Consider the following 25,076-nt stretch of genomic DNA (forward strand, 5'->3'; position numbering starts at 1 on the left):
GAGTGTGAACAGGCCTGTGCTGAGTGTGAACAGGTCTGTGCTGCAGCCTCAGGACACCTCAAATCAGCATATGATCCTGAAACTATGTGTGAAAATGCATAGACTTTGAAAATATATTGAAAATGTTTTTTTTAAAGGAAGACAAATGGCCAGGCTTGGTGGAGCATGCCTTTAATCCCAGCATTCAGGAGGCAAAGGCAGGTGAATCTCTGTGAGATCAAGACCAGCCTGGTCTGTATAGCAAATTCCAGGCCAGTTACGATTACAGGGAGACCCTGCCTCAAGAAATAAAAACAACAGCAACAAATGGCCAACAATGAGGAAGTATGAAGAGCGGCTCCAGGAGCAAAGTCCAGCTCCTTTGTGGTCAGAGGAAGGTGAAGCTGGCCAACAGCAACACACTTTTCCCCTGGACAAGAGGAAAGGACAAAGCCAGCCAGGCACGTGATCACGCTTGACTAAAAAGTGCATAGATTTTTTTTTACATATTTTAGGATAAACTAACATGATCGTTTTAGAAAACTTACGAAAATGTGCATAAAGATGTGCATATTTAGTGCAACTGTGCAACTTTTTTCTGTAGGAGAAGAAAGCAAATCTATGAAATGGAACAGCTTAAATATCTATCAGTAGACAAAGTTACAAGGTAGATTGAAAACCCTGAGGAACAAAGAACAGGCCATACTCAAACAAAAGGTCTACCCCCTGGTAATATCCATCTCTCCGATCTGCACAGGGCTATGGGTTTCAGAGAGTTAAGCATAGCAAGTAGTTTGCGGGGCGGGGTTGGGGGGTGTGGGAAGCCTGCACACATAAAACAATGAACATGGAAAAAGAAGTCTGGGTTGTGTTCATCATATTCTGGAGCCTAGCAGCTGCTGGTATCCTCCAAGTAAAGAATTTTCCTGGGGAAAGATGTGACAGCTGCTGCTCTGCCCCTACAGCATCCCATGTGACTGAGTTGCCACTGTCCACAGCCCTTTGACTTCTCTGAGGCTGACCACTTAGGAGAAGGAAGTAGATATGGAGCTGGCTGTTGCTGAGACTGGTCAGCACAGAGCACCCTGGCTTCTTCGACAGAGAGCTCCCTGGCAGAAGCAGAGTGACAGTGTCACTGCTTGACACAGTGATGTGGACAAGAAAGAAATGCCATAGGCTGTCCTTATGACATGATCAGCAATCCCATACCAGGAGGATAGAGCAAAGAGCCAATGTCCAGGCAAACAGAGGGGCAAAAAAAGACAGCAAAACCCAAGATGGGCTTGATGGCTTGAGAGGAGGGGAGGATGAGAGTCTACTGTGACTAAGATTTCAGGAGAAAAATGATCACTTTGCCTCTTCAGTAGATAACCACTGAGAAGTGCACTAATATCCAAGATCTCTGCCATAAAATGGAACAGTGGAAGAAACCTTGTTATTGTAGCCAGAGGAGCAAACAGCTGATAGAGAATATGCAGGCCTGGCACAGGGGAGCATCCCTGTAATCCCAGACTAGGGAGGCCGAGGCAGGAGGATCATGGGTTCAAGGCCTACCTGGATTACACCTTGCAGAGAGGAGTGGAGATTTACAAGATGCTGACTGAGAACAGAGGAGAGAGTAGAGGGAAGCTTGCCGGGTTGGAGCAGCCCTTAAAAGAATCTGATGTTACATTCTGGAGGCAGCTTGAGATGTCCTGGAAGGCCGGACTCAGGATGCTGGTACAAGTTCATCCCTGTGGAATAGCAAGTCCTCCAGTCAGCAAGAGGACTGGGGCTAGAACCTGAGCTAGGGCAGGAGATAAGAGGCAGGAATTGGAAGACAGTGTCTCATAGTCCCCAGTGCTTTCCTGAGGGATGGAAACTGGGCTCCCTGGTATGCACTAAAAAATGTGCCCCTGCTGGCCTCTGAGAGAAGGATTTTAAAAGTGAAACCCAGTGGAGTCCAGACAGGACAGAAGGAGTAGAGATGAGTCTGAGAACAGTTGTTTGGCAGCAGAGAAAGGAAAGAGATCAAAATGGTCAAGAGGGTCAAAGGATGGGCAGTATCTGCCCTGACAGAAAGGAGGTGGGCCAGGAAAGAGGGACAGACTGGACATGCTGGGAAGGTGGGGGGAGGAGCAAGCAAACCCTGGTCAGTACCTGTTAGGGGGTGAGGTAGTCAGTGGACAAGGCTCATGGTTAGGACCAAGTTGAGATCTTGGTATGAATTCTAAGTCTCTGTCTCTTCTGCCTGGTAATCCCGGGCCATAGCCTTGACCTCATTGGGATATGGGTTGGAGGGAATATAAACTATAGAAATCTTGGATAAGCTGAAGGAGCTGCAGGTAAATGGAGATGCTAGGGACTTGATGGGAGCTTACTTTGCTTATCCCTGGGATGACCAAGTTTTGACTAGTAGTACCTGTGAGGACTCAGGCAGCCATGGTCAGGTTATGGAGACCAAGCTATCAGCTGTATTCCGAGGGTGGTGGACTGGACTATGAGCTCTGTTCCTATGGGGGAGGGGGGATCAGGCTATGAGCTCTGTTTTTGTATGAGGACTCAGCTGGTAGCTCTGTTTTGCAGAGAGGGGACAGGGCTATAAACTCTGCTTATATATGGGGACCAGGCTGTAGCTCTGTTGGGGGTAGGGGGTGGGGACCAGGCTGTGAGCTCTGCTTGTGTATTTGGATCAGGCTGTAGCTCTGTTGGTAGGGCAAGTGGGGTGGGGGACTAGGCTGTGAGTTCTGCTTGAGTATCGGAACTGAACTGTTTCAGGGATGGACATAGAGCTCTTTTTCAGGGATGACGGGGGGTTGTGAAGGAGATCTGACTGAGTTCTGCTCCCATAGGTGGAGACCAAGCTGTCAGCTCTGTTCCCGTGTAGGGATACAGTGTGTGCTGAGCAATGCATGTCCCTCTTGCAATTTTGCATGGTTTTACCTAGAGCCTGAGGTGAAGGTAGCCCAGAGCTCAGGATGGTTGAACATATTCCCAAGTGTGCCTAGGATTAAGGACCAAACCGGATCTTACAGACTCACTCCTCACTTATACAGAAGTTACTCTCCCCACAAAATAAATGCATTCAAGTCTGTCTTCTTTGGTTTCCCAACACTCCTGGACATATGTGGGTATCAATATGCATAAACATATAAGTAGAACCAGTGATGCACAAGTTCTGTGGCTTACCTGGAAAGACTGCACCTAGAAAAGGCATGGGAATAGCATGGCCCTGGAAACTTTAGTGGTCAAGGCGCTTCAAATTTCCTGCTCATTCCACTTTGTGCTACATGTAACATGTTTATGAATCAATCTCCCCCAGTGATTGACCAAGCACACAAGAGACCCTTAAGACATGGCCCATGTCTGAGGCTTCTGGGACTGCCATTCTGGGAGGACAGTCCCAGGTATTTTCCTACCCGATGGATGCACTTGGGTGTTTGAAACTGGTAAAGGGCCGGGGTGTAAAGCTCAGTGGCAGAACTCTTACTCAGCGTACATGAAGCCCTATGTTCAATCCCCAGCACCATAAATAAATAAATAAGTAAATAAATAAATAAATAAATAAATAAATAAATAAATAAGTAGCCTATTAAAAACAGAATTGGGTGAATTAAGGGAATTTTTCAAGAGTCCAAAAGCGAAGACTCTGACCTGGACAAGGCAGCTGTGTTTCTCCCCTCAGCGCACTCATACTCCCCCACGCTAACATGCACAGACTTTAGATGGGGCATGGAATGAAGCTTTGGGCCTTTAGACCCACTGTGAGGACTGTTTGCTATAGCCCACCCCTGGAGCTGCCAGTTCGGAGACACAGGACGCCAGCTGTCACCCCAAGAACTTTACCTGACCCTGCATGGCCAGTGTCCTGTAGTTATCTTCTACTTGGATAGTGCCAGCAATCCTGCTTTTCATCCTTGAAGAAAACATGCTACATCTAGAAAACTGCGAAAGAAACAAAACATGTTTTAAGCACCTGCTGTTTCCAGGCACTGTGCTAGGTTCTTAAGTGACATTACTGTGTTCACTTCCTCATCACCCAGCGAGACAAGTGGGAATTTCGCCCATGAAAACACTCACATTCCCTGTGTGACTCCACCCAGGCTCCTTGTAGCACTGAGCATGGAGCAGAGCCCATGATGCAAGTTTCCTGTCACCTTGGGGCTGTGCCCTCCCACCACCTTCCTGTACCATGCATGGGCACTAAGAACCTCCAATGTGATAAGGGATGGAGTCGCCATAGACATAGGAGAGTGTAAGAATGCCAGTCTCAAGAGCCAGGATGAGGCTGCCAGCAGCAAGAGTCCCTGGCTATTTACAGCCAGTCAGATGCCACGAGCCCAAAGTCCCACTTCAGGCAGGTCCTCCGACAGTGCTGGTTGGGTCCCTGCTCTTGCCAGCTCTGCAGCAGGTGTGGGAGATGCAGAAAAGAAATGGTCTATGCTGTGGAGATGTGGCTGGTCTCATGGGAAGATCATGATGATCTCATAGAGCAGTGAAGTTTTGAGAACCTTGTCTGGAGTAAATTTGAAGGAAAATAAAAGGAAATTAAATGTATTCCAAGAATAGGGATAAAGAGCAAATGAGTGATTAACACTGAGGAAAAGATGATACACTGGAGACATGGGGACCTTCTCGGGAAGACAGCATCCTCTGGGCTTTTGCCATTGAAGAAGAGCTTCCATCCTGCCTTCGAAGTCCACTCCCACAACTTCCAGGCTTGTGGCATCTTGGGTCGAGACCAGGCAGGAATGCTACCCTGTGAAAACCACTGACATCCTGTGTGTGGGCTTAGGCCTGACTTCTCCAAGGTTCTCCAAAGGTGCTGGGACAGGAGCAGACTATAAAGCTCAGGCAGTGGGCATGGGATGGGACAGAGTGTATCATGCTGAGGGGACAACACCACTCAGCAGTAGCCAACAGTGGCCAAGAGAAAATTAGACCACTGCCTCCATATCACCACATTTTTTCCAGAAAAAATTAGAGATCCAGATTTGGATTTAAAGTTACTAGAATGTTAGCTATTATTCTGATCTGCTCAATGTTGAGAGCCTGATGTGTCCATCTTGCAGCCACTAACTTCCTAGTCAGGAGACCTTCAAGAGGTCTCTTAGCCTTGAGATTCTGACTTTGCATTTTCTCCCAGGACTTGCTGACAAAAAAAAAAAAAAAGTAATAGAGAAGAAATGAGAGACATTTTCAAGTTTAGGAAATCAGATTTTAAAATTCAAATAACAGCTTATTTTCTTACTATTGTACCTGACATCAGAAGTGGAACCACTTTTATTTTTCACCAAAGCAGCCATTTAGTTCTGGAAGGTCCCTGGTGGAGCACCACAGCAGCAGTCCTGGACATGCGTGTTGCAGTCTTTGGTACTCAGACGCAGATGGCGCATGCTGCTTGTGAGCAGAATCATTGAGCTTCAGGTTTAGTGAGAGACCTTGTGTCAAAAAGAAACGTGATAGAGAGCAGCTGAAGAACGCAGCAGACATCAGCGCTGGCCTCCGCACCCATGTTTGCACACATGCACACATATGCACTGCACACAAAACAAATGAATGAATAAGAAGTGGGTTAAAACCTCATTTAATTTTATGTCTTATAGGGTTTATACTGCATAAGTATTGTATAACTGTAATAATTCAACTGTAAACCTAAAGCTTTACAGCCAATTTTGAAAAAGATGCATCTTAGCTCAGAAAAGTGTTATTGAATATGTCAATGCTGTTGTAATGAAATGCTTCTTCTAAGTATGTGGTTATTAAATAAATAATTAACAAAAAAATAAAGGGAAGCAAAGAAAAAAAAGAAGTGAGTTACTCTGGGCATCTCTGCTGTTATCATAAAAGACATAAATTGACAATACAATTTTCATGAATATAAAATTGTTAGATCGTTCTTATTTGAATAAAACCAAGCATCGATTATTTTGTCAGACACCCCCTCTTCCTTGGTTCCCTGCAGTTTTGAAATTTTTGTTAGGTTCTCATGCTCAAAGATCTGAGGACTCCTTCCTTGAGTAGAGAAACACTGGGATTTCCTCAAAACAGATTCTCTGTGGTTCCTTTCAAGGCACCAAAAACTCCTCGTTTGGGCCCAAGATGAGTGATGGGATGCAGCCTAGCACTCACCTTTGACCTTCCATTGCTACAGCATCCTGCTGTGCTGGGGGGAATAAAGCCTGAGTGACCTCTGACTGCCTGTGAAGTGGTCATCCCCTTGTGGCCCTTTGTTTGTAATGTGAAAGGGCTTAAGGGCTTGTTTGTTTGTTTGTTTTTGTTTTGATAGGTCCAGCCACATGCAGGTCTTGTAGATAACCACAGCTGCAGGAAGACCTGTACATGATTGGACCCCCCCAAAATTTCATCATGGATGGAAGTGGGGCCTGTGAGACCCTATCCCCACTCCCCAAGGGATTATTGGCAATTTGAGATTGTTGGGGGAGGGAGTATCATTTTCTTTGGTGGTGGGGGCACTGATAAGTTTCCCTGGCTCCAGTAAGCACCCTCCCTTCACCACCCCCACCCCCATCCTTAAGCAAGAAATTCTTAATTAAGCTCAGTGGGTCACACACAAAAGAAAACATGTCTCCTTTCTTGGAAGATGGTAGCCCGTATTTCCATCTCACTGATGAGGACCTGGGGAGGAAGAAGGACAGGGAAGACAGGGCAGACTCACCATGGCTTTGTTTTCTGTCTTGTGTGCCTAATTATTTTATTTTATCCGAAGACAGACAAGTAAGACTGAATAATTTTAAATTGCAGTGCCATGAACTGGAAGCCCATTTATCTCTAACTTTTCTGCCTCTGTTTAAATATCATGTTCTCCCTTATTTCACATGAATATCAGATGTAGATCTCAAACATCTATGTGTTTGCACCACATTCAGTTCTTTAAACAAAATGCCTATATTATGGAAAGTCACATTAAATTGTCTTAGTTCTATTTAAATACTTTTCAGGGATGACTAGAGTATATGATGTCTGATTTATACTGACCTTCACAGATGGTGAATCTAAACCCTGTGTGAGCTTGAACTGAGACATGGATGCATGCTCTGTTGCAGAGCTGCGCGGCTGGCATGTCTGATACTTATGAGACAGTGACTCCCAGAACAGGTGCTAGTGGGAACACCCATCGGCAGTTGTGTCCTCCCTCCTCCCTCCAGAACTTCTACTTCTTCCTCATGGTGTCTTCCAGACAACTTGGCCATCTGAACCTTGGCCTTTGCCCTTCCAGTCCGCCGCCTCAATATGACTAGCCAGCAGTGAAACAGATTTGAGCAGCAGGAGCTGAAGTCAGGGTCAGCGGATTGGCAAAATGGGTAACTAACTGAATAACTGAAGAACGGTAAAGCAGGGTGAGAGCCAGTTCAGGTTGTGGGGTTCTGCTCAGAGCCCTATCCAGCTTGCAATTTGGGCTCTCCCTTGGCCCCTTTTCTTCAGGAGGGACCATGGAGGGAGAACAGGTCCTCATTGTAGAGATGTAGACAGAGCACGAGCTCATACAGTCCCAGGACTCAGAGTACAGCACCTGCCAGGCCCACAGCGCAGACACTCAGCACCAGGAAACAGCCTGCAAGGGTTCCCAGGGAATCTACTGGCTCTCTGAGAATAGAATGCGTTTAAACTATTACATTCTCCTCTCTGAAGCTCAATCTGAGGAGTATCTTTTATTGGGAGAAGAGGGAAACGAAGATCAAAGTAGTAAGATAAATCCTGATTCCAAATGCAAAGTTTACTCGTTACAAAATAAACTACATGATTTCTCTTCAGTAAGTCATTCCTGATAGCTTCTATTGGCACAAAAACCAATTTCTTAAACTCCAGACTTTTCTTTAAGTACAAAACCACTTAAAGTTCTTTAGAAAAATCTATCATTATTTTGAAAATAAGAGGCTTAAGAAAAAAAAAAGTATGAATACAAAAGTAGTCCTTTCAGGGTAGAGAAGGCTTTAGAAACTTAGGCAATGAGTGGGGTTAGCATCCTCAGGAGAGCAAAGCTGAAATATGGGGAAACATCACAGAGTCATCGTGGCACAGTTAAAGCAGCTCCCTAGCTCAGGCTGAGAGCCACTGAGTGGTAAAATCCAGCATCAGTCCAGTCAGTCCTCTGGGGCTACTGAAGGTGCATAGTAAGTGGTGTTCCCGAAGGAAAACCAGCCTTCTCGCTAAGATGGTAGATGGTATAGAGACACTGAATCCCTGAAAAAGTGTGTGAGGAGCCTGCTGGAGTCACCTGGCCTGTGAACACACACTATTAGGTGTGATATGAGAAAACGGCACTGTGAATTGCATGCACTGTGCCAAATCTGAACCACACTGTTTGCACGTGTTGAACATTTGTAAAGATTAAAATTCAAACAAATTTGAAATTTTTCACCCTGTGGTTTCCTCAGCTGAAAGAGGAAGGAAAGGAACTCAGCATTTATTTAGTGTCTAGTGTATATGGAGTACTGAGCTAGACATGTTTTAAAAATTATGCTACTTACTGCACTCCCCACTGCCCCCCACCCAGGTCTCAGGTTTTGCACGGCAGTGGCTTTGCCTCTGTTATTGGACTTATCCTGGGAAGAGGGGAAGCTTCTGTCATTTGAGGTTCTAGTCTTGGAAGGACTGACTCTCTAGAATGGACCTCCCACCCACCCTTGATGGTCAGCTGTGGTCTTGACTCTACACCTGGTCCTGGGCACCCAGGCTTTGATGCTGGACCTCACCCATTCCCAGGCACCAGGAGGTTTTCCATCATTTTTCTATCACTCTTCTACAGCCCCATTGTGCCTTCACCTGTGCCCTACAGGAAATGTAAATCACCTAATTGACCTTCTGGAGGTAAAAATCACAGTCTGGGATGTTAACAATTTTTTAAAGTACTGCAATAACTAAACTGATATAACTCTCAAACTAAAAGTATGTACTTGAATTTTAGAATATAAAGTCACAATTCTATATATCTACTATAATGTTTTAGTATTATTTATTGACAAAACTGTACTGCGAAGCTTCAACAATACTGTGAAATTTCTCACTGTTGCTGCAATGTGAGTTTGGTATTCATTCCCCTTCCAAATTCTCCAACCTATACAAAGTTTTTTAATGTAATCATTTTATTTTTTTAAGACAAGGCTAATAAAAAGTAAAATAAAATAAAATATTTTCTATTGAAAAAAATTATGCCACTTAACCCTCATGGCAAAAAGCATTGATAGAGACTGAAACACATTTGAGACCTACTGCCAGCCAACAGGATTAGCTCTGGATAAACAAACAGCAGTGGCAGAGGAGAGTCCAACAGAAGACTTAGTGATGATGGGAATTTAGTACAGAGCAAAGGAGGCCTTTGAGTGTAGTGGGAATAGTGTGATTATGGAACAATTAGTGGAAGGATAGTCATCCAGTTTTGAAAACAACAAAATTGACCCATATATACAAGGCAACAATACAGAGAGGATTACAAATTTAAGTGCAAAGCATACAGCTCTTCTTATCCAGCCCCAGAGCCATTAGCTAATGAAGTTAGTGTTCCTATCCCATGCCATAGAGAAGAGCAGGGTCTAGTATACCTTGGGTTAGACACTCTCCCAAGCTACAGCCAGGAGCCTCGTAACGGTTTACTCCCCAGACTCTGGGCGGGTATGCCAGACCAAAGGATGAGTGTTCCCTCTGGAAAACTGATAGGTCTGGGCCCTGTTGAAAGAAAGCCTTTGGTGAAGTGTATAGCATGACCTGGAGTCTTTGTATGTCTCATTTCCTCCGTCTGTAATAGCCCCTCCCATCCTGTTTTAGCCTATAACATCAAATTAACTGCAAAACTCAGCTCAAGCATCAGCCACTCCACACCTCGCTCCAGCTTCACTGTCTATCCCTAATCTTGCTCAATTTACCCTCACACTTTCACTTCAATTTGAATTCCTTAGAGAATAGGATTTTACCCACTGTCTTTGCATCCCCAGTCCCGGGACAACTTCACGGGGCCTCAGCAGCCGCTGCTTCTACAGAGCGTGAGGTGTTCTCTCACCGCAGGCTTCTTCACTCATTTGCTCACCTTGTATTGGTCCTGTGCAGCTCTGCTAAAATTTTGGTGTGCTTTGAAAAATCTCTGGTTTCAGAACTCTGATATATCTGTCCTTTGGATGCTGTTTAAACTACAGCCCACACAATGAGACCACATTCAGGAGCTTAATGCCCTGGGCATGTGCTTATGCAATAGAGAAAGAGCAAAATGCTCAAAAGATGCCCAAGAGACTGCTGCGCCACATGCATTCCCCAACGGAGAGCCTCTTGGGTTCCTTTCTTCTTTCCACACCTTGAATCAGGGCTAGCTGGGGCAGCATCTCAGCATGGCCTGCTTAGGTGACCACATGAATCCTCCTAGCCCACTCTTATCCATTCATCTTTCTCAGACTGCAGCTTTGTCAGTCTTGTGAAACATTCCTGTGCTTCACCTCACTCATGTGGCTATGGCCTCTGTCCCACTGGACCCACTCTGCCCCTCTACTGTCCCCACAGGCCTCAGTGTCCCCTCCAAGTGTCATTCTGCTCCATGATATGCTCCCTTCAATTTTGCCTGGCCCCTGCTCCCTTCCAAGCCTGTAGTTTCTCAACAAGTGGATTCATCCATCCATCTATCTGTCTACTAGCTGGGCCCCAGGTACTTTTGTGCAAGGCTGAGATAGGTCTCTTCTTTCCGTACCTGGACAGAAGATTCTCAAGTACCAGGACTTTCTGTAAGGATCTACCCTATGCATCCACTTCTCATGGGCTTTTTCTTTTCTGAAACTATACTTTGCATATTAAATCAGGTGCATTATTATATTTACATCAGACAATATGAGTATTGATTTATTGAATTAGCTGATATTTCTTATTGTTTGGGCTCCCCGATGCTTCTGCATCACATCTATGGAGAGGAAGTGCAGACACTCCATGTTCTGACCTGTCTTTCCTCTTGGAGTAAGTGGCTTTGATGACTGGTACAGCGGACAAGGTGTGGAATATGTTATAATATCCCCATCTTCTGCACAGGAATGCAGCCTAGCCAATTCAGAGATGGTAAAGAAATCATAGGTGGGGTTGACAAGTGATCTAGGAGTAATCTGGTTAAGAGACACTGTCCTGTCCTCTGCCTAGGTCTTATCAGCCCCTCTGTTGTATTGAGCAGAATTCAATACACATATCGAATGAATCACATACACACACCTAAGATAGTCATACATTGTAAAAATGTTTGGTGAACAACCTATCACTAAATATTCACCTTGTGGCTGTGTCCCTGTGATTTAAAGGGACATTTACAGCAGGTGTGGCTTTTAGCCACACCACCAATGCCTATTCAAATGATCCTAGGCAAATCTCATAATTGGAACTGTAGTCTTTTCATGTACAAAAAAAAGAGGAATAAAATTAATTTCCTTACAAGATTATTGTGAGGCTTTGATAAGGTAGCAGCTTAGAAGTGTGTTGAAATCTGTCATGTGCAAGGTGTGTGTGTGTATGTGTCTCCTGCCACAGAAGAAGATCCATGTGCCTAAAAAGAACTGGAACAATTTAGATTGGACAGCATAGAGAGGAAGCCTCCAGTGGTATGAGTGGCATTCCTCTACCATTTCTCCTCTTAAGCCCTTAGTCATATTTGGTCTCTCAGTTAAGAAGCAAAATCTAGACATTTTTTTCCTTCTTGTAAACAATGGGCATCTATTACATTTTGGTACAAGGTACAACTCAGACACTCAAAGTCATCTTAATCAAATCCTTGAGAGGAGAGTCAGGAGACTGCCCTTGGAGACTCATCCACATCTACTATTAGAGAGTACAGAGGCCTCCTGATTACAAGATTCAGGTCTGCTTATCATCTTGAAACGAATGCACTTAGACTGCCCAGCCCTTGTTAGACTGCCCGGCCCTTGCTTACCCACGCTGCCCTGTGGTGGCCTTCCTTCACAGAGCTGCACAGGATTAAGGGCCTGTCACTACAATGCCAGGGACAGTGAGTGGTGCCATACACCGCTGGTCTACATTCACAGGACAAGGACACTGACCACCTGCTAATCTATCCCCAGATGGACGTGGACGCCGAGGAAAAGCGCCATCGCACACGGTCCAAAGGGGTTCGAGGTACGTCTGTACGTCCCCACATCCTTGAGCCTGTCCGGGGTCACCTTCATCTTGCAGAATTGCTTGGCAGTTCACTCTGACTCCCCAACACCACCCTTTTGATAATTTTCCATGGAAGAAGAGTACCTGTGACAGATGATAAATTTTTATCTGTTTTCCATCTCTCTGCAGTTCCCGTGGAGCCAGCCATACAAGAGCTGTTCAGGTTAGTGCTTTGTGGGTGAAAGGTGTCCCCTGCAGCAGTTTAGCAAGCCTTTGCCTCTGAGTAGATGCTCTATACTCACAAGCTCATTGACAGCTTGCTCACGCCTGCTGAGCTGATGAAATTAATTCCCCTGAGATATATGATAAAAGCATGCCCATATCTTTCCCTTGGTTGGCTCCCTCTGTCTCTCTCTCTCTCTCTCTCTCTCTCTCTCTCTCTCTCTCTCTCTCTCTCTTTCAGAGGCCTCCTACCACCAATGCCAATGGAGGCCCATACACTTGTGTAATCAGCTCTTTCCTGTTGCAGCTGTCCCACTCCTGGCTGCGACGGCAGCGGTCACGTCAGTGGCAAATATGCGCGACACAGAAGGTAATGCCTGCCTTTTTCACAATGTGCTGTCTAAGGTGGCTTGTTTAGAGACCAATACAAGTGGTGAAGATATGTGGGTAGGTGTTCGGGAATACAATGCATGCCATACTTGCCTTCTTTCTCTCCATTCTCTGTAGTCTTCCATTTCCCATACAGTTCTCAAAGTATAAGCCACTCTAGTTAAGTCACAGGCAGAGTGGATGGTAGCACACTGGATGGCATCAATTAAGGTGAACCTAAACTACCCATCCATGTGCCTATACCCAGCATGCAGATGGCTCGGGGCTTCTCACTGCTCCGTGTGGAAGACTAACCCTCTGTCATTTCTCCTTCCACTAGCTGAGGATGGTAAATCTCAGAAGATAAATTAAATTGGGCCCACTGAGCTTTATGTAGGAACTTTGGTCCCATCATCTAAGAGAGCTTGTGTTGGGAAACACGGGCTGAGCTGGCACCCAGAAAGCTGCAGGGCAGGGCAGGTTCAAGTAGGGGATGAAAGTTAGGACAGAGTATACTCATGGTCTTTGGGGACAGGTGGTCCTGTTATCAATACTAGGATTTCACATCCCTAATGGGTGTGGATTGCATCTGAAAGGTCCATGGTCTTTGGGGACAGGTGGTCCTGTTATTCCCATCAATACTAGGATTTCACATCCCTAATGGGTGTGGATTGCATCTGAAAGGTAAGGTAGATAGAAGTACACCAAGACCTGAGTGCCTTACACACCCCTTAATCAGCTGTCACTGTGGTTGTTGCCTTTACATCGATCTTTGCTGTGGTGGAACACCAGTGGGTCCCTTTGTAGGAAGTTTTCAGCTGTGATGGGTACAAGTTTCAATCCGACAGTTCTCACTTATTTTTCACAACTCAAGTTGTGAGGAATCAGGTTCTCCTATTCTAACCAACTTCCAGTGGCCAGACCCATGTCATGTCACAGTGACTATGAGTCAGGTGCAGGGGGGAGGCTCTGTTCCCGCCTCTGTCCTCACTGTCTATTTCCTCTTCAGGGAAACATTAATTTGTGGGTGAAATCAAGCAATGATTTTGATGACTTCTTTGTAAAATCAAAAGAAAAATTACAAATTACTCCCTAGATCCCCACACTGGCTCAGAAGGAGACAGGGCGTTTGCTTAATGAGCATCCATCATGAAGTGGCTGTCTGACTTCCCCTGTGACATACCAAAGGAGGCATGGGCCATTTTTCCCAGGGCATTTTGTGATAGAAATTATTAAATTCAATGTGTTACATTATTTCTCATACTGCAGAAAATTGTAAATTACTGAATGAGGTAATGAAATGGGTAGCTAACATGTAATGTTGCTTTGTGAAGAAGTACGCATGTAAGCTCTTAGTCTAGAAGCCTAAAAACCGCAGTGTGTTCAACAGAAAAATAGTTGGCAAACTGTGAGCAGAATCTGTTTTCCCTCTAATCATCTCTTCATTAGCCGATAGTTAGGCTTTATCGCACTGTTATGAAAAGAGATTATTAAATTTGGTTAACAAATTTTAACGGGAATTGGGTTAGATATCATTTTACCACCACAGCTTCGTAACAACAACAACAAAAAGGAAGTCTCCAAAGAAAGATTCCAAATATTGTTTGTTTTCACTTTATGGATATGTAATCACTGTGTGTATCACTAGGGCTGTGGTGTGCTATTTCAACATGTCACAGTGAGCACCCATCAAGTCAGATGGGTGTATCTGACTTGGGTGCTCTGTCTCTGTTTCATGGTTCGTATTCTTCCCCAAGGTGCAATCAGCTAAGGAGCAGATTGATGTGTCCGTGAGTGATGTGTTAATATGCATCTTCATGAGATGTTTCTCCACTTAAACTTAGTGTCCAAGTGAGACCTGAAGGCAGTGAGGCCTTGTGGCCCATTTCAAAGTTGATGCCAGCATGAAACCCTGAGGTGGGCTGTTACGAAAGAACCGTACAGTGTAGAAAAGTTTCCCACAGATCTGTTCACTTTAAATAATGGTACCACTTCACCCTGATTCATAGCAAATGTGATTGTTAGATTCCCTCATGTTTTAATAGAAATTGTGCATCAGGAGAACTCATGCAATGTGGTGGAGGTGAAAATGAATTGTCCCCCAGTTTGGAGACTTGGGTTCTGGTCTTCCCTGTGCTATTAATGGGGAGGGCCTCAGGACAAGGTTCTGGGTGACTGTGGCTTTCAGGGTCCTCAGGCCACCAGTGAGAGTTGCTGGCTGCCAAGCAAAGCCAAGTCCCATTGAAAATCACATCACTGCATAAGCGCCTCTGGTGAGGTACCAAGTAGGACTGTCTGGGTTTTGCTTTCTAATATCTACACATCTTCAGTAATTTTTAATTAAAGGGATGATATTTTAATATCTTATGCTAAAACAAACCCTCCTTATACTAGGTAAAATGCACGTACTTTAACATCTATGGCTACTGATATATCGAGTTTAGAAGATCTTGATTGTATCTAGCTTTGATTTTCCTAGTTTTAAAAGATTTGCTGGCTGCAAAGTTTCCCTCTCCTGACAACTATCCAGCCCCACTGTGCCTGCGCATGCTCTGCCAGCCATGGCACTGGTGCCTGGGAAGGACTCCTGATGGGGCCTGGACACGAGGGCTTGTGAGAGGTAGGGGCGCGGGAGCTGCAGTAGGTGTGGGTGAAATGACCTGCCCTTTTTATCCTTTTTAACAAACATCTCTTTCCCAATGCATTCCCCGTAAGACTATGATTTCACTTTGCTCCTTTGTCCCCTCAGTCCATGGTGTTATTTCAGTATGTTGAAATGTCTCTTTGAACATACACAAAATTACCTGAGGCAATGTGGAGAGTCAACAGTGTAAAAATATCAATATTTGGGAGGAAATTACCCATAGTAAAAAGATGCCTGCTGGTTAGTGTTCTGTTTTAATTAAGAAGATTTTAAGAAAATCAAATCTTTCTCACCATTTTAGTTTGCTGTCTCTATGCTGTTTAGGAACATAAGGTGGGACCCTGGGTGGTGAGTCAGCCTCCTTGTGGGGTGCTGGCTCTGTCTAGGACAGGGGGTGGGAAGGATGGATTGCCCCAGAGTGATGGAGACAGAGGTGCAGCTTCCAGAGAAACTGGGAAGAGCAGAACCAACAACTAGATAAAACCTGAGAAAGGAGGCAATAATTCAGGAAAGAAATTCATAATTTAAGATTGCTGGTTTAAATATTGGATAGGAGTAAGATTATAATACTTATTTTGCGATGTTTTATGTATCAGTTCCTATATTGTTTCTGAACAAGAGATAGTCTGCTTATAAGTGTTTATACTAGTATTTCATAAATAATTTGCAGTCTCTGGTAAACCTAAGTACCATTGCACAATACAATGTTAAATAGAAGAGTACAACATAAATAGAAGCATAATTTTATCAGAAATGTGGGATGCGCCATGATTCATATAGTACTGCATTTGGTATGAGTCTCCTGGCAGCCAGGGTAAAAATGAGAAAGATAAATGTTAGGCTTCCAGGTGTCCAACAGAAGAATGACATCAGTTCCTCGGGGGATAGCCTCTAGGCACTGATGACAAGTGTGCTTGTGTACTGGACATTGCAGCAGGGATTCAAGCTAGTTGACACTTTGGTGCCCCAGTTCAGATCATCTGGGCCTGGCCTCTCGAGAAGGTAACACATACCACACACAGTGATCTTCAGAACTGTCAGTCATCTCTGGACACTCCAGTTACCCTTTGCTCCACACTTTCACATCAGCAGCTGGTGGCTATGACTGAATGCCAGAGGCAGTCCTTATACTGTGACCAGAAAACAGCCTGGTCTCTTCTGCAGACAGCAAAGATGGCCTCCCTTTCCAGTCACACTATGGTGCTGCTCTGCCCTGGCTGGGAAGGTGCTGTTACCCTCTTCTCCATGACTTTTCCTACCTTTACACTAAGAGGAAGCCAGAGACATTTAAATAGTCCAAATGCAGGTCTATTTTAGACACATAAAGTAAACCCTAATAATTCATAGTTCTCATGGTATAGTTTTAGGTCCCCACACCTGGGAAAGGTACTTCCTGGTTGCCACAGCACTCTCCACCCCATATGACCTTCTCTCCCACTGTACAAGTGGCCCGTGGCCACTTCAATTGCCACAGACCAGGGGTTTCTTGCATTTCTGCAGTTACGTTTCAGTGCATGGGTAGTTGAGAAAAATGGAACATTTGGAAGTCACCAACTTGACATGCATCAAGTTGTTGCATAGTCTCCTCTTGACCCAGCAGGTCACCTTCCCCTGGTGAGGCCTGAGGGCCAACAACTCAGCAAGTGGCTCACTGTGAGCAACCCCAAAAGTGCAGGAGGTCCACCTAGGCTTCTGCAGAGCCCAGAAAAGGAGAGACACAGGGGTGGAGTCTGACTCTCTGCATCCGTGGTAGCCTTCTCCAAACTGTGGTCTCTTCGGTTGGGCTGCCAACATGTAGATATGGCTAGGTCCCTAATCAAGAGGTCCTGTCATTAAGCCGGAGTGCTTTGAAAACTGATCCTGAGACGAGCTAGAAAGTCACATGTCAGAGTATTCCCACAGGAATCTGTGCTTTATCCTCAAAATACTTATTACTTTATTTTATTAAAATTTTTTCTTATGGGGCTGGAGCGATGCCTCAGCAGTTAAGAGCATTGACTGCTCTGGCAGAGGACACAGGTTAATTCCCAGCACCCACACGGCACCTGTGAACCCTCCTTAACTCCTGTTTCAGGGGATTCCGAAGCCCTCTTCTGACCTCCGCGGCATTGCATGACACAGGTGCACTCTCATACATGTAGGCAATACACTCATACACATAAAATAAAAATAATAAAATAAAATTTAAAAGTTTCTTAGTTTTCCCAATAAAAATTAGAAATAAGAACCAAATTTTATTAATATTTACTAGAGAATGATATTAAACACCATACAGGAAGTGGAATTTTAACTTTACTTAGAAAAATTGTTATACGCATATAGATTTGAAATGAATTAGATTTGCTTACATTTAAATGATTTCTGCAAAAGCCTCTCATGTACCCAAGAATGGGCCTCACACCTGTTTTGTGAACCTTGTGGATTGATATGACCATTAACAGTGTTCATTTACACTGAACTCTTCACTGGAATTTTTAAATTACTTGTTAGCCAAAGATAAGTTTCTGACCAAACACCCAGCCCATAAGACTAGCCTTGTCTTTGCACACTTGACAAAGCCTGGAAGTTAGGGGAGGAGACCTGCCATATTTCAGTCTCCTTCCCCAATTTAGAAAACACTGAACTAAATCAGTTCACAATTTTAAATTTACAAGCTTCAAATGGTAGCTTTTCTTTTTTATTAGAAAATTACTAGATTCTCTCTGGCTTGTTGTGCGTACTCCTTGTTCAAATTCTCTTCCATTTCACGCACCTTTCCACCCACTAGTATGATTGCCAGGGCAGCCGGTGGGTGAATAATTGCCTGTCTTCACAGGAGCTTGCTTGGGAGCTAAAGTGGAGGGCTGGCTTCCTGATGTATGCACGCCTCATTTGGATTCTGCCAACAGCCTCGGGGTGATATTATTCATGCCTTGACAGAGAGCACTCACTAAAAGCTTTGGAAGCCGGCCAGGTACCGGCTGAGAGATAGTGGAGCATTGCAACTTGCAACTGAGAGGAGCATCCATAATCCAAAAATAAATAAATAAATAAAGAGAGAAAGAGAGAGAGAGAGAGAGAGAGAGAGAGAGAGAGAGAGAGAGAGAGAGAGAGAGAGAAGAAAGAAAAGGAAGAAGGAACAGAGAGAAACAGAAGCCTCTGTGCCGTCCTCTTTGCATTCCCTGCTTCACGTAGCTAGAAATTTCATTTGCATTGAAATAAAACACCCTAAAAATAATTGCATTTTTCCCAACCATGCTTGAAAGTTTAACACAATTTTCCACGTTTAATTGCAAAGCTGATTTTAATTAGTAAGGCCCCGCATGTGAAAAATGAAGATCCACTTGGGTGCATGGATACATTGCAGAGTCTGCCGGATGCTCTAATTAACGACGGAGCCTCCTTGCAGCAGGGCGCTCCGTGGGATGTTTATGAGGGATTCAGTGCACGCAGCCACCTAGCCAGCCTATCTGTGTTTATTCCCCCAGTCCGCTGGAATAAATAGCTCCCCTCCGTTCTTTATGAGGCATCATTGTCACCCCATCCATAAGCTTTACGGCATGCCTGTCCTTTTTACTGTTTGTCAGCCATACTGTAAATCACAAGTTAGGGCATACATATTTTAACATTAATTTGAGAGCAGGCCACAACAGTGCAAGGAGCAAAAATGCAAAACCTAGGGGGTTATTTCGGTGAAGTAGTCCCCTGCTTAGAGGCCACACTGTGAAGTGTGTGTGTACAGATACAACATTTGGGCACCAACACTTTGGACTGTGGTGGCAGTAAACCTTTATTTTCGTGATAAATCCTTTATTTTTTTAAAAAAAAAAGTCTCTTGGCCATTTTCCTAAAAGAGCAGTCTACCTGCTGCTGACTGCACACTTCTGGCCCCCAGGCCTCTCTGGCTCCCACCTCCTTTTCCCATGAGAGCACAGCACCATTGACTCAGTGCATTTGATACACAAAACTAACATAAAGCCTTTCAAAATATTCTTGATGTTTGACAAAAATATGTTTAAAAAAAATCCCCATTCAAAGAGAAGGAACATAAGGATTTTCAGATGCAGTACTGAGGAGTGGGTCTACTGGCCAGGTCTCTAATGGATTTGATCTGGACAGGTCAAATCTGGATTCAACAGTTATCTTGGCCTGATATTTGATGACAAACACGTAAGAACTTATTTTGGGAACACCAACAAAATGCACACCAGAAATGGATACATAGTGTGGCTGGTACTGGTGCTGACCCACCACCCAAAGGGTCATGGCTCATTCTTACTGTCTGTGCTGGGATCATAACAAAGAATTCCTTCTTAGAGCTCAGTATGTCCAGAGACGATACACACTGAGTTGGCAGAGTATATATTGGTTACTTTTCTGTTGCTGTGGTGAGATATCATGACCAAAACAACTTATAGAAGGAAGAGGTTATTTGACTTATGGTTCAGTGGGTTAAAGTCCATCATGGCAGGGGAGGCATGGAAGCAGAGGGGGCAGGAGCAGAAAGCAAGTGATCACATCTTCAAGCAGGAACAGGATGCAGAGCGCTACTGTAAACCTTGCAAAGCATAAGAACTCTCAAAGCCCAGTCCCAGTGACAGGCCCCCTCCATCAAGGTCATATCTAAAGCCTCCCCAGACAGCACCACCAGCTGGGGACAAAATGTCCAAACACTTGTGGCCTAAGGAGGACATTCTCATTCAAACCACCACAAGAGGGCAAGCTTGCAGGCAGATATCTAAGGAGCTGGCCCAACTGTACAGTCAGGAACAGCATCACCTGCAGGCACCAACCTCTGTGACCCCAGTCAGCTCTCTCAACTTGAAAGATGAAGTTGGCAGACAACAGAGTTCTTATGCTTGGCACCATGAATCAGAGGGCTGGGGGCAGGAGAGTAGCTGGCTCCATCTTCTCAGAGGTATATGCCCTACTTCTTAGAGAACTGAGGAGGTAGAAGAGACAAGGGCCAAAGAGTTGACAGAATGAGAGGCTTTTGGTCACACTGATCTAAGGTGGCTCTAGTGACTGTTCCTGCATCTGGGGCCTCCAATCAGTGTCTAGTCCATTTCTTGTTACTATTACAAAATGACCAGGGAGGGACACTAGGATGAAAAGAATTTTGCTGACTTACCTCACATGTGGGAGCCTGGGAGGAAGACCTCATAGTGCGAGGCAAGAAACCAGAGACTGGCTTGAGCAGCTCAGAAAATAATCTAAGCCCACCAACCCTGAGCCCAGAGACACAATATTATCCTGCGTGACTGTAGTCCCCTGATTGTCGCCTCTCCCCAGCTCTTAAAAGAACCACCACTTCACCATGACACTATACCCAAGTCTCCAGTATAGGAGCCTTAGGGGAAAAGACATTTCCAAACAATGTCACACACTGGAGACTTCCAGAGAACCCAGCATTAAGAACTGTACTGTGTTCTAGTTCTTCATACTCACAGAGTGTCTGGGGACATGAATGCATTATTAATGTGATTTTCATTGATATTTATATTCACCCTGAGAAGACAGGAATAATTGGAAGAGCCTTCTAGACCCTGACTCTGGAAGAGCAGCCGTTTATCCTCTGCTATCCTTGGTCCTGCAGAGAACAGTGTCTCCAAAGTTTGGTTCAAACTATAATTAGAAAAAAACAAAAACTTCAAAGTTAGAAAAAATACTTAAGGGGAAGCAACCCTTCCTGACAGTGGCATTGCCTTGATCCAATGAGATTTTAGTGTTCTATGTAACTCAAGAGGTTGTCAGCTGCACAGATTGGCTTACAAGATCTGGAATCAACCCTCCCACGTGAGGGTGCAGGTGCAAAGGTGAACCCACTCCAAGGGCCTCTGCTCCTGCCTCCTGCTCTCTTCCCGTTCTCCTGTACCCTCAGTGTGTGCACTGTGGGAATAGGCTGCTGGTGAGATCATTGCCCCAGAGTCTGGAATGGGCTGGAAGTTGGCCTTCCAAAGTTTTCAGGCTCTGAAGAGAGGCCTTCTGGGACACTGACAGCTGTTTTCATATCTCTAGGGCTCCGCAAGATCTCATGAGCCTTCTGGAGCCATCAGTGATGGGCTGATAGAGTCCCCGTAACTATATAGCCCACCTCTGAAGCCGTGGCCTTCCACCTTTCCTGAGTTCAGAACTTCAGCCCTGCCTGGAAACACTCTAGAAAGGCTCCTGGGGCATCAGAACCTGTGGGCAGGGCCCAGCCATCTGTGCATGAGACACAGTGTCCCAGGGACTCTGTTGCTCTGAATTTGAGAATGACACTGAAGTTATATTGCTGACTCAACAGTGTCTTTATGGAAGAAAGGTGGTATCCTGGTGAGGTAGTTAACAAAGCCCTCTGTGTAGACCAACAAGAAGCAAAGCCACAAAATAAGATGCACAAGCAACAGGCAGCAGAAGCCCAGACTAAGGCCATCTAGTCCTGATCCCATCTGATACTTGAGTGAATCCCTGACACAGAGCATAGCCAGAACAAGAATTCCAGCTATGGAGGGCAGCCCTGTATAAATGGGGTGCTTTCTGCTGTTCTGATGTCTATAGAATGCACAGCTTGCTCAGTGTCCTCATCCTGCGCAAGCATCCTCACCCGGTATCACTATCTCAAGACTGAGAAATAGTAGTGGCCAGGATGTGACTTTTGATTGTCAGTAAGAGATCTTCCACTTTTCTTCCATTTACACCACAGGTGGTTTTATGTAATTGAGCACTGTGGAAACATCCCACAAACGTGACACTTTTCCCTAGGGAACCATAGGATAGCACCCTGTGGAGAGACAGGGGTCCTGCACCAAGCCATTTACCCAGGCTTAGACCAGCCTGCTCTAGGAATCCGACCCCTGCAAGTCCAATCACCCCCATTGCACCCTGCAGGTCCTGGAAGGACAGTACACACTCTGAGACCCAAAAGGCATTGTGGGCACCTTCCATTTTCATACATCCACCTCTGCTAGCCTGCACAGAGCCCAGTAGGTGACAAAGGAGAGGGAGCAGGACTGGAAGATAATCAGGATGCCTGCTGGAGATCACGAAAACCCTTCAGGACTCTCTTCTTCCCTGCTGAGAAAGGACCTGTAGGTCTCAGGCTTTGCTGCCCTGAATATATTTGCATAAATGCCTCTACACTCCTGTCTGGAGCTCGCAGCACCAGTCTGTGATTCCAGACTCAGAGACCTACTCTTGTCATTCAGTAGCCACTCTGCAGGACTGTACTTAGTGGCTAATGCTATATGAGATTGACACAGAGAGATGCTTCCTCTACAAAAGGATTCATTTCCTGAGACTCCAGGGAGAAGAGAGCAGGAACACAGTAACCTCCTGGACGCAATTCTCTCCATACATAATTCATCTATAGTGCTGCATTCTTGCTTAGTTCCCTCTCCCCTCAGCCAATCAGGCAGCTTGTTATGCTCCAAATAAGGCTTTGGCTCCCAGCTAGCACAGGAAGCAAGACAGAAGTGGAGCAGAGCCCAAGTGTCACATTCTCCCTCAGGAAAATAGAGGCATCCTGTGGACACCAGCCTCATGACGGACAAGCACTGTGAGTTCAGATACAGCTGGGCCACACAGCAATGTGGGGAGGCCTTGCCATATCTAGAAGTTGCCCTATAGCCCTACCTCCCAAGTGTGACCAGGAGGCAACCTCCCTACCAGCCCCCATGGCCACCATAGTTAATCCTAGAACTAGTATGGTACTGAGCCCGGTAGTGGCCACAATACATTTAGGGATCTGATTTCTCCTGGGTAAGGACAAGAGGGCTCAGGATCGGGGTTTCTTATGTGTGGAATCAGATCTGGGCACACCATATTCCTGTAAGCAGAAGAGGGAAACCCTATTGTCCCCTGGAGACAGGCTGGAATGTAATCATGTCTTAAATGTTTTTTGCTTATCCAGAAAAGAACTGCTCTGTTTTTAAAAGGATCACATTGCAAAGACTGAGCATTCTGCTTAATTATTTCTTTGCTAGAATATTCTGGAAGGCATAATGGCTGGCATGTTAAGGAATGACTTCATTTTGAGAATGAGCTGACCTCCCAGGGTCTTCACTCCTATGTTGGGCTTAGGTGTGACTATCTCTCTATAACTGAGTCAAGGAACAGGCTACTGAGTAATTGCTGGTCCAGACCTCTGAAGTCACCAGGCCAGTCTTGAGTTCCAGACTTAGGATCAAGGGGAGGAGTTGAGAGGTCAGCCCCCATAGCTACCTCAAAGCATTATGGCAAAATGGATCATCAGCATGCCCTTTGGGCATCTTAGACGAGCTGTGATTAGAATGGAGCATGAGTATCTGGGGTCCTCAGCCACAAGGTCAGCCCCCAGCAATACCTCCCCTCAGCCCCTTGTCACCCCAACAGAGTCCACGGCAAAGGAAGATCAGACTTTAACCATGTTCTACCACATGACCAAGTATGTGGTCAAGCCCTAAAGTTACCACTAGAGGCCACTTGCGTGTCATGCAGAGCTGGTGGGCAAAGCCTATGTCCTCTGTAGCATGTCAGGCTCTTTCAGGGTATTCTTGTCTCTAGATAACAAAAGCCACCCAGCTCAAGAGGATGTCCCCCCGCACCCCCAGGGCTAGTGGTGCCCTCTATCCCCTGGTATTCTTGGAAGGCTCACACAGGAGGAAGGGATCCCTCGGGGCAGGGTCCGTCGCTTCTCCCTTTCTGTAGCCTCAGCAGCCCCTTCTGTCTGAGGAGAACGTTTATCACCCCACTCCTTGGGATAAACTCAAAGTCCTTCTAAATCCTATCTTCTGTAGGTCACAGTCTGAAGCTTTCCTGCCCACCTGCAGCTGTGCATAAGTAGTGCTTCCAGGTACAGAATGCTCTGGTTAATTTAATTTTCTGAGAAATGAGCCCCCTCTGCTGTTTCTGCTAGTGAAGCTGTATCCATTGGCTTTCCCAGCACGGGAGGCATTCTAAGAGAATGCAGTTTAGGGCAGGCAGTGGGCCAGGGCAGTCAGCTTTCCTACTTCTATCCTGAGCTCCTCTAAGGTTGAACCCTGCCCCTGACACCTCAGAGATGCTTGGAAGACTTTTTCACAGTACAGATACCTGTCACTGAATATTCAGAAAGTGTGGGCACAAGAGGACACTGAGGGCCAACATCTTTATACCTAATGTCCTGAAAATTATTAGCATGTACATTGTCAATGAGGGCTGTATTTTTAGTATAGCCTAAAAATATAATAAAATAAATATAGGGAGTTAAGGATTTTTCAACGAGAAATGTTACTCTTAATTTTTTTTTCCAGGGATGAAGACAGAACAAAATCAAAACCTCCCAGTTTAAAGTGTCTTTAAATTTCCAAAAAATTCAGGTCTGAAATAACCATTACAGATTCTGTATCCAAGAGGTCTTTCTGTCTACTCTTGTCCCTCCAGGCAGGTCTAAGAGCCTGGTTCCACTCTGCTGTTACCAGAACTCAGCCAGATGGGCCACCCAGCCAACATTCTATAGGTACCAACCCTGTAGAGGTCCAGCAGCTTTTTTCTAGGACAGAAATAAATGACAGGCCCAATACAATGTACTGAGCCCAGAAGTGGCCACAATAATTTTAGGGCTTTGGAGTCTCCAGTGGGTAGAATACCCTAACCTGGGTAAAGACAAGAGGGCTCAGTGTTGGGGTTTCTTCCCTGTGGGATAAGATCTAGATATATCACATTCCTGTGGGGGCATGGTGGGGGCATGGTGATGTGACCAGATGGTAGGGCTACAGTCCCAAGCCAATGTCCTTGACCAACTTGGAAACTTTCCTAGTTTCTTTATCTCAGAAATTAAAGCATTTGGCTGGGAATCACACAGAAGCAA

General features: G+C 45.3%; 1 protein-coding gene across 11 annotated transcripts in view; it reads left to right on the forward strand.

Moving 5' to 3' along the window:
* Myt1l (myelin transcription factor 1 like) overlaps positions 1–25,076 on the forward strand; it is a 457,396-nt gene that overhangs the window by 290,428 nt on the left and 141,892 nt on the right. For 9 of the 11 annotated variants that reach the window (XM_008850171.2, XM_008850175.2, XM_008850177.2 and 6 more), the window contains 3 exons: positions 12,018–12,072; positions 12,244–12,277; positions 12,584–12,646. In XM_008850171.2, the coding sequence (XP_008848393.1) occupies positions 12,018–12,072; positions 12,244–12,277; positions 12,584–12,646 (152 nt within the window). Of the gene's footprint in view, positions 1–11,981; positions 12,073–12,243; positions 12,278–12,583; positions 12,647–25,076 lie in introns of those variants that run through there. The other 2 variants (XM_017802471.1, XM_017802472.1) reach the window with 2 other exon arrangements.

Source organism: Nannospalax galili, unplaced genomic scaffold, assembly GCF_000622305.1.
Source record: "Nannospalax galili isolate Female #2095 unplaced genomic scaffold, S.galili_v1.0 scaffold100, whole genome shotgun sequence".
NCBI lineage: Eukaryota > Metazoa > Chordata > Mammalia > Rodentia > Spalacidae > Nannospalax > Nannospalax galili.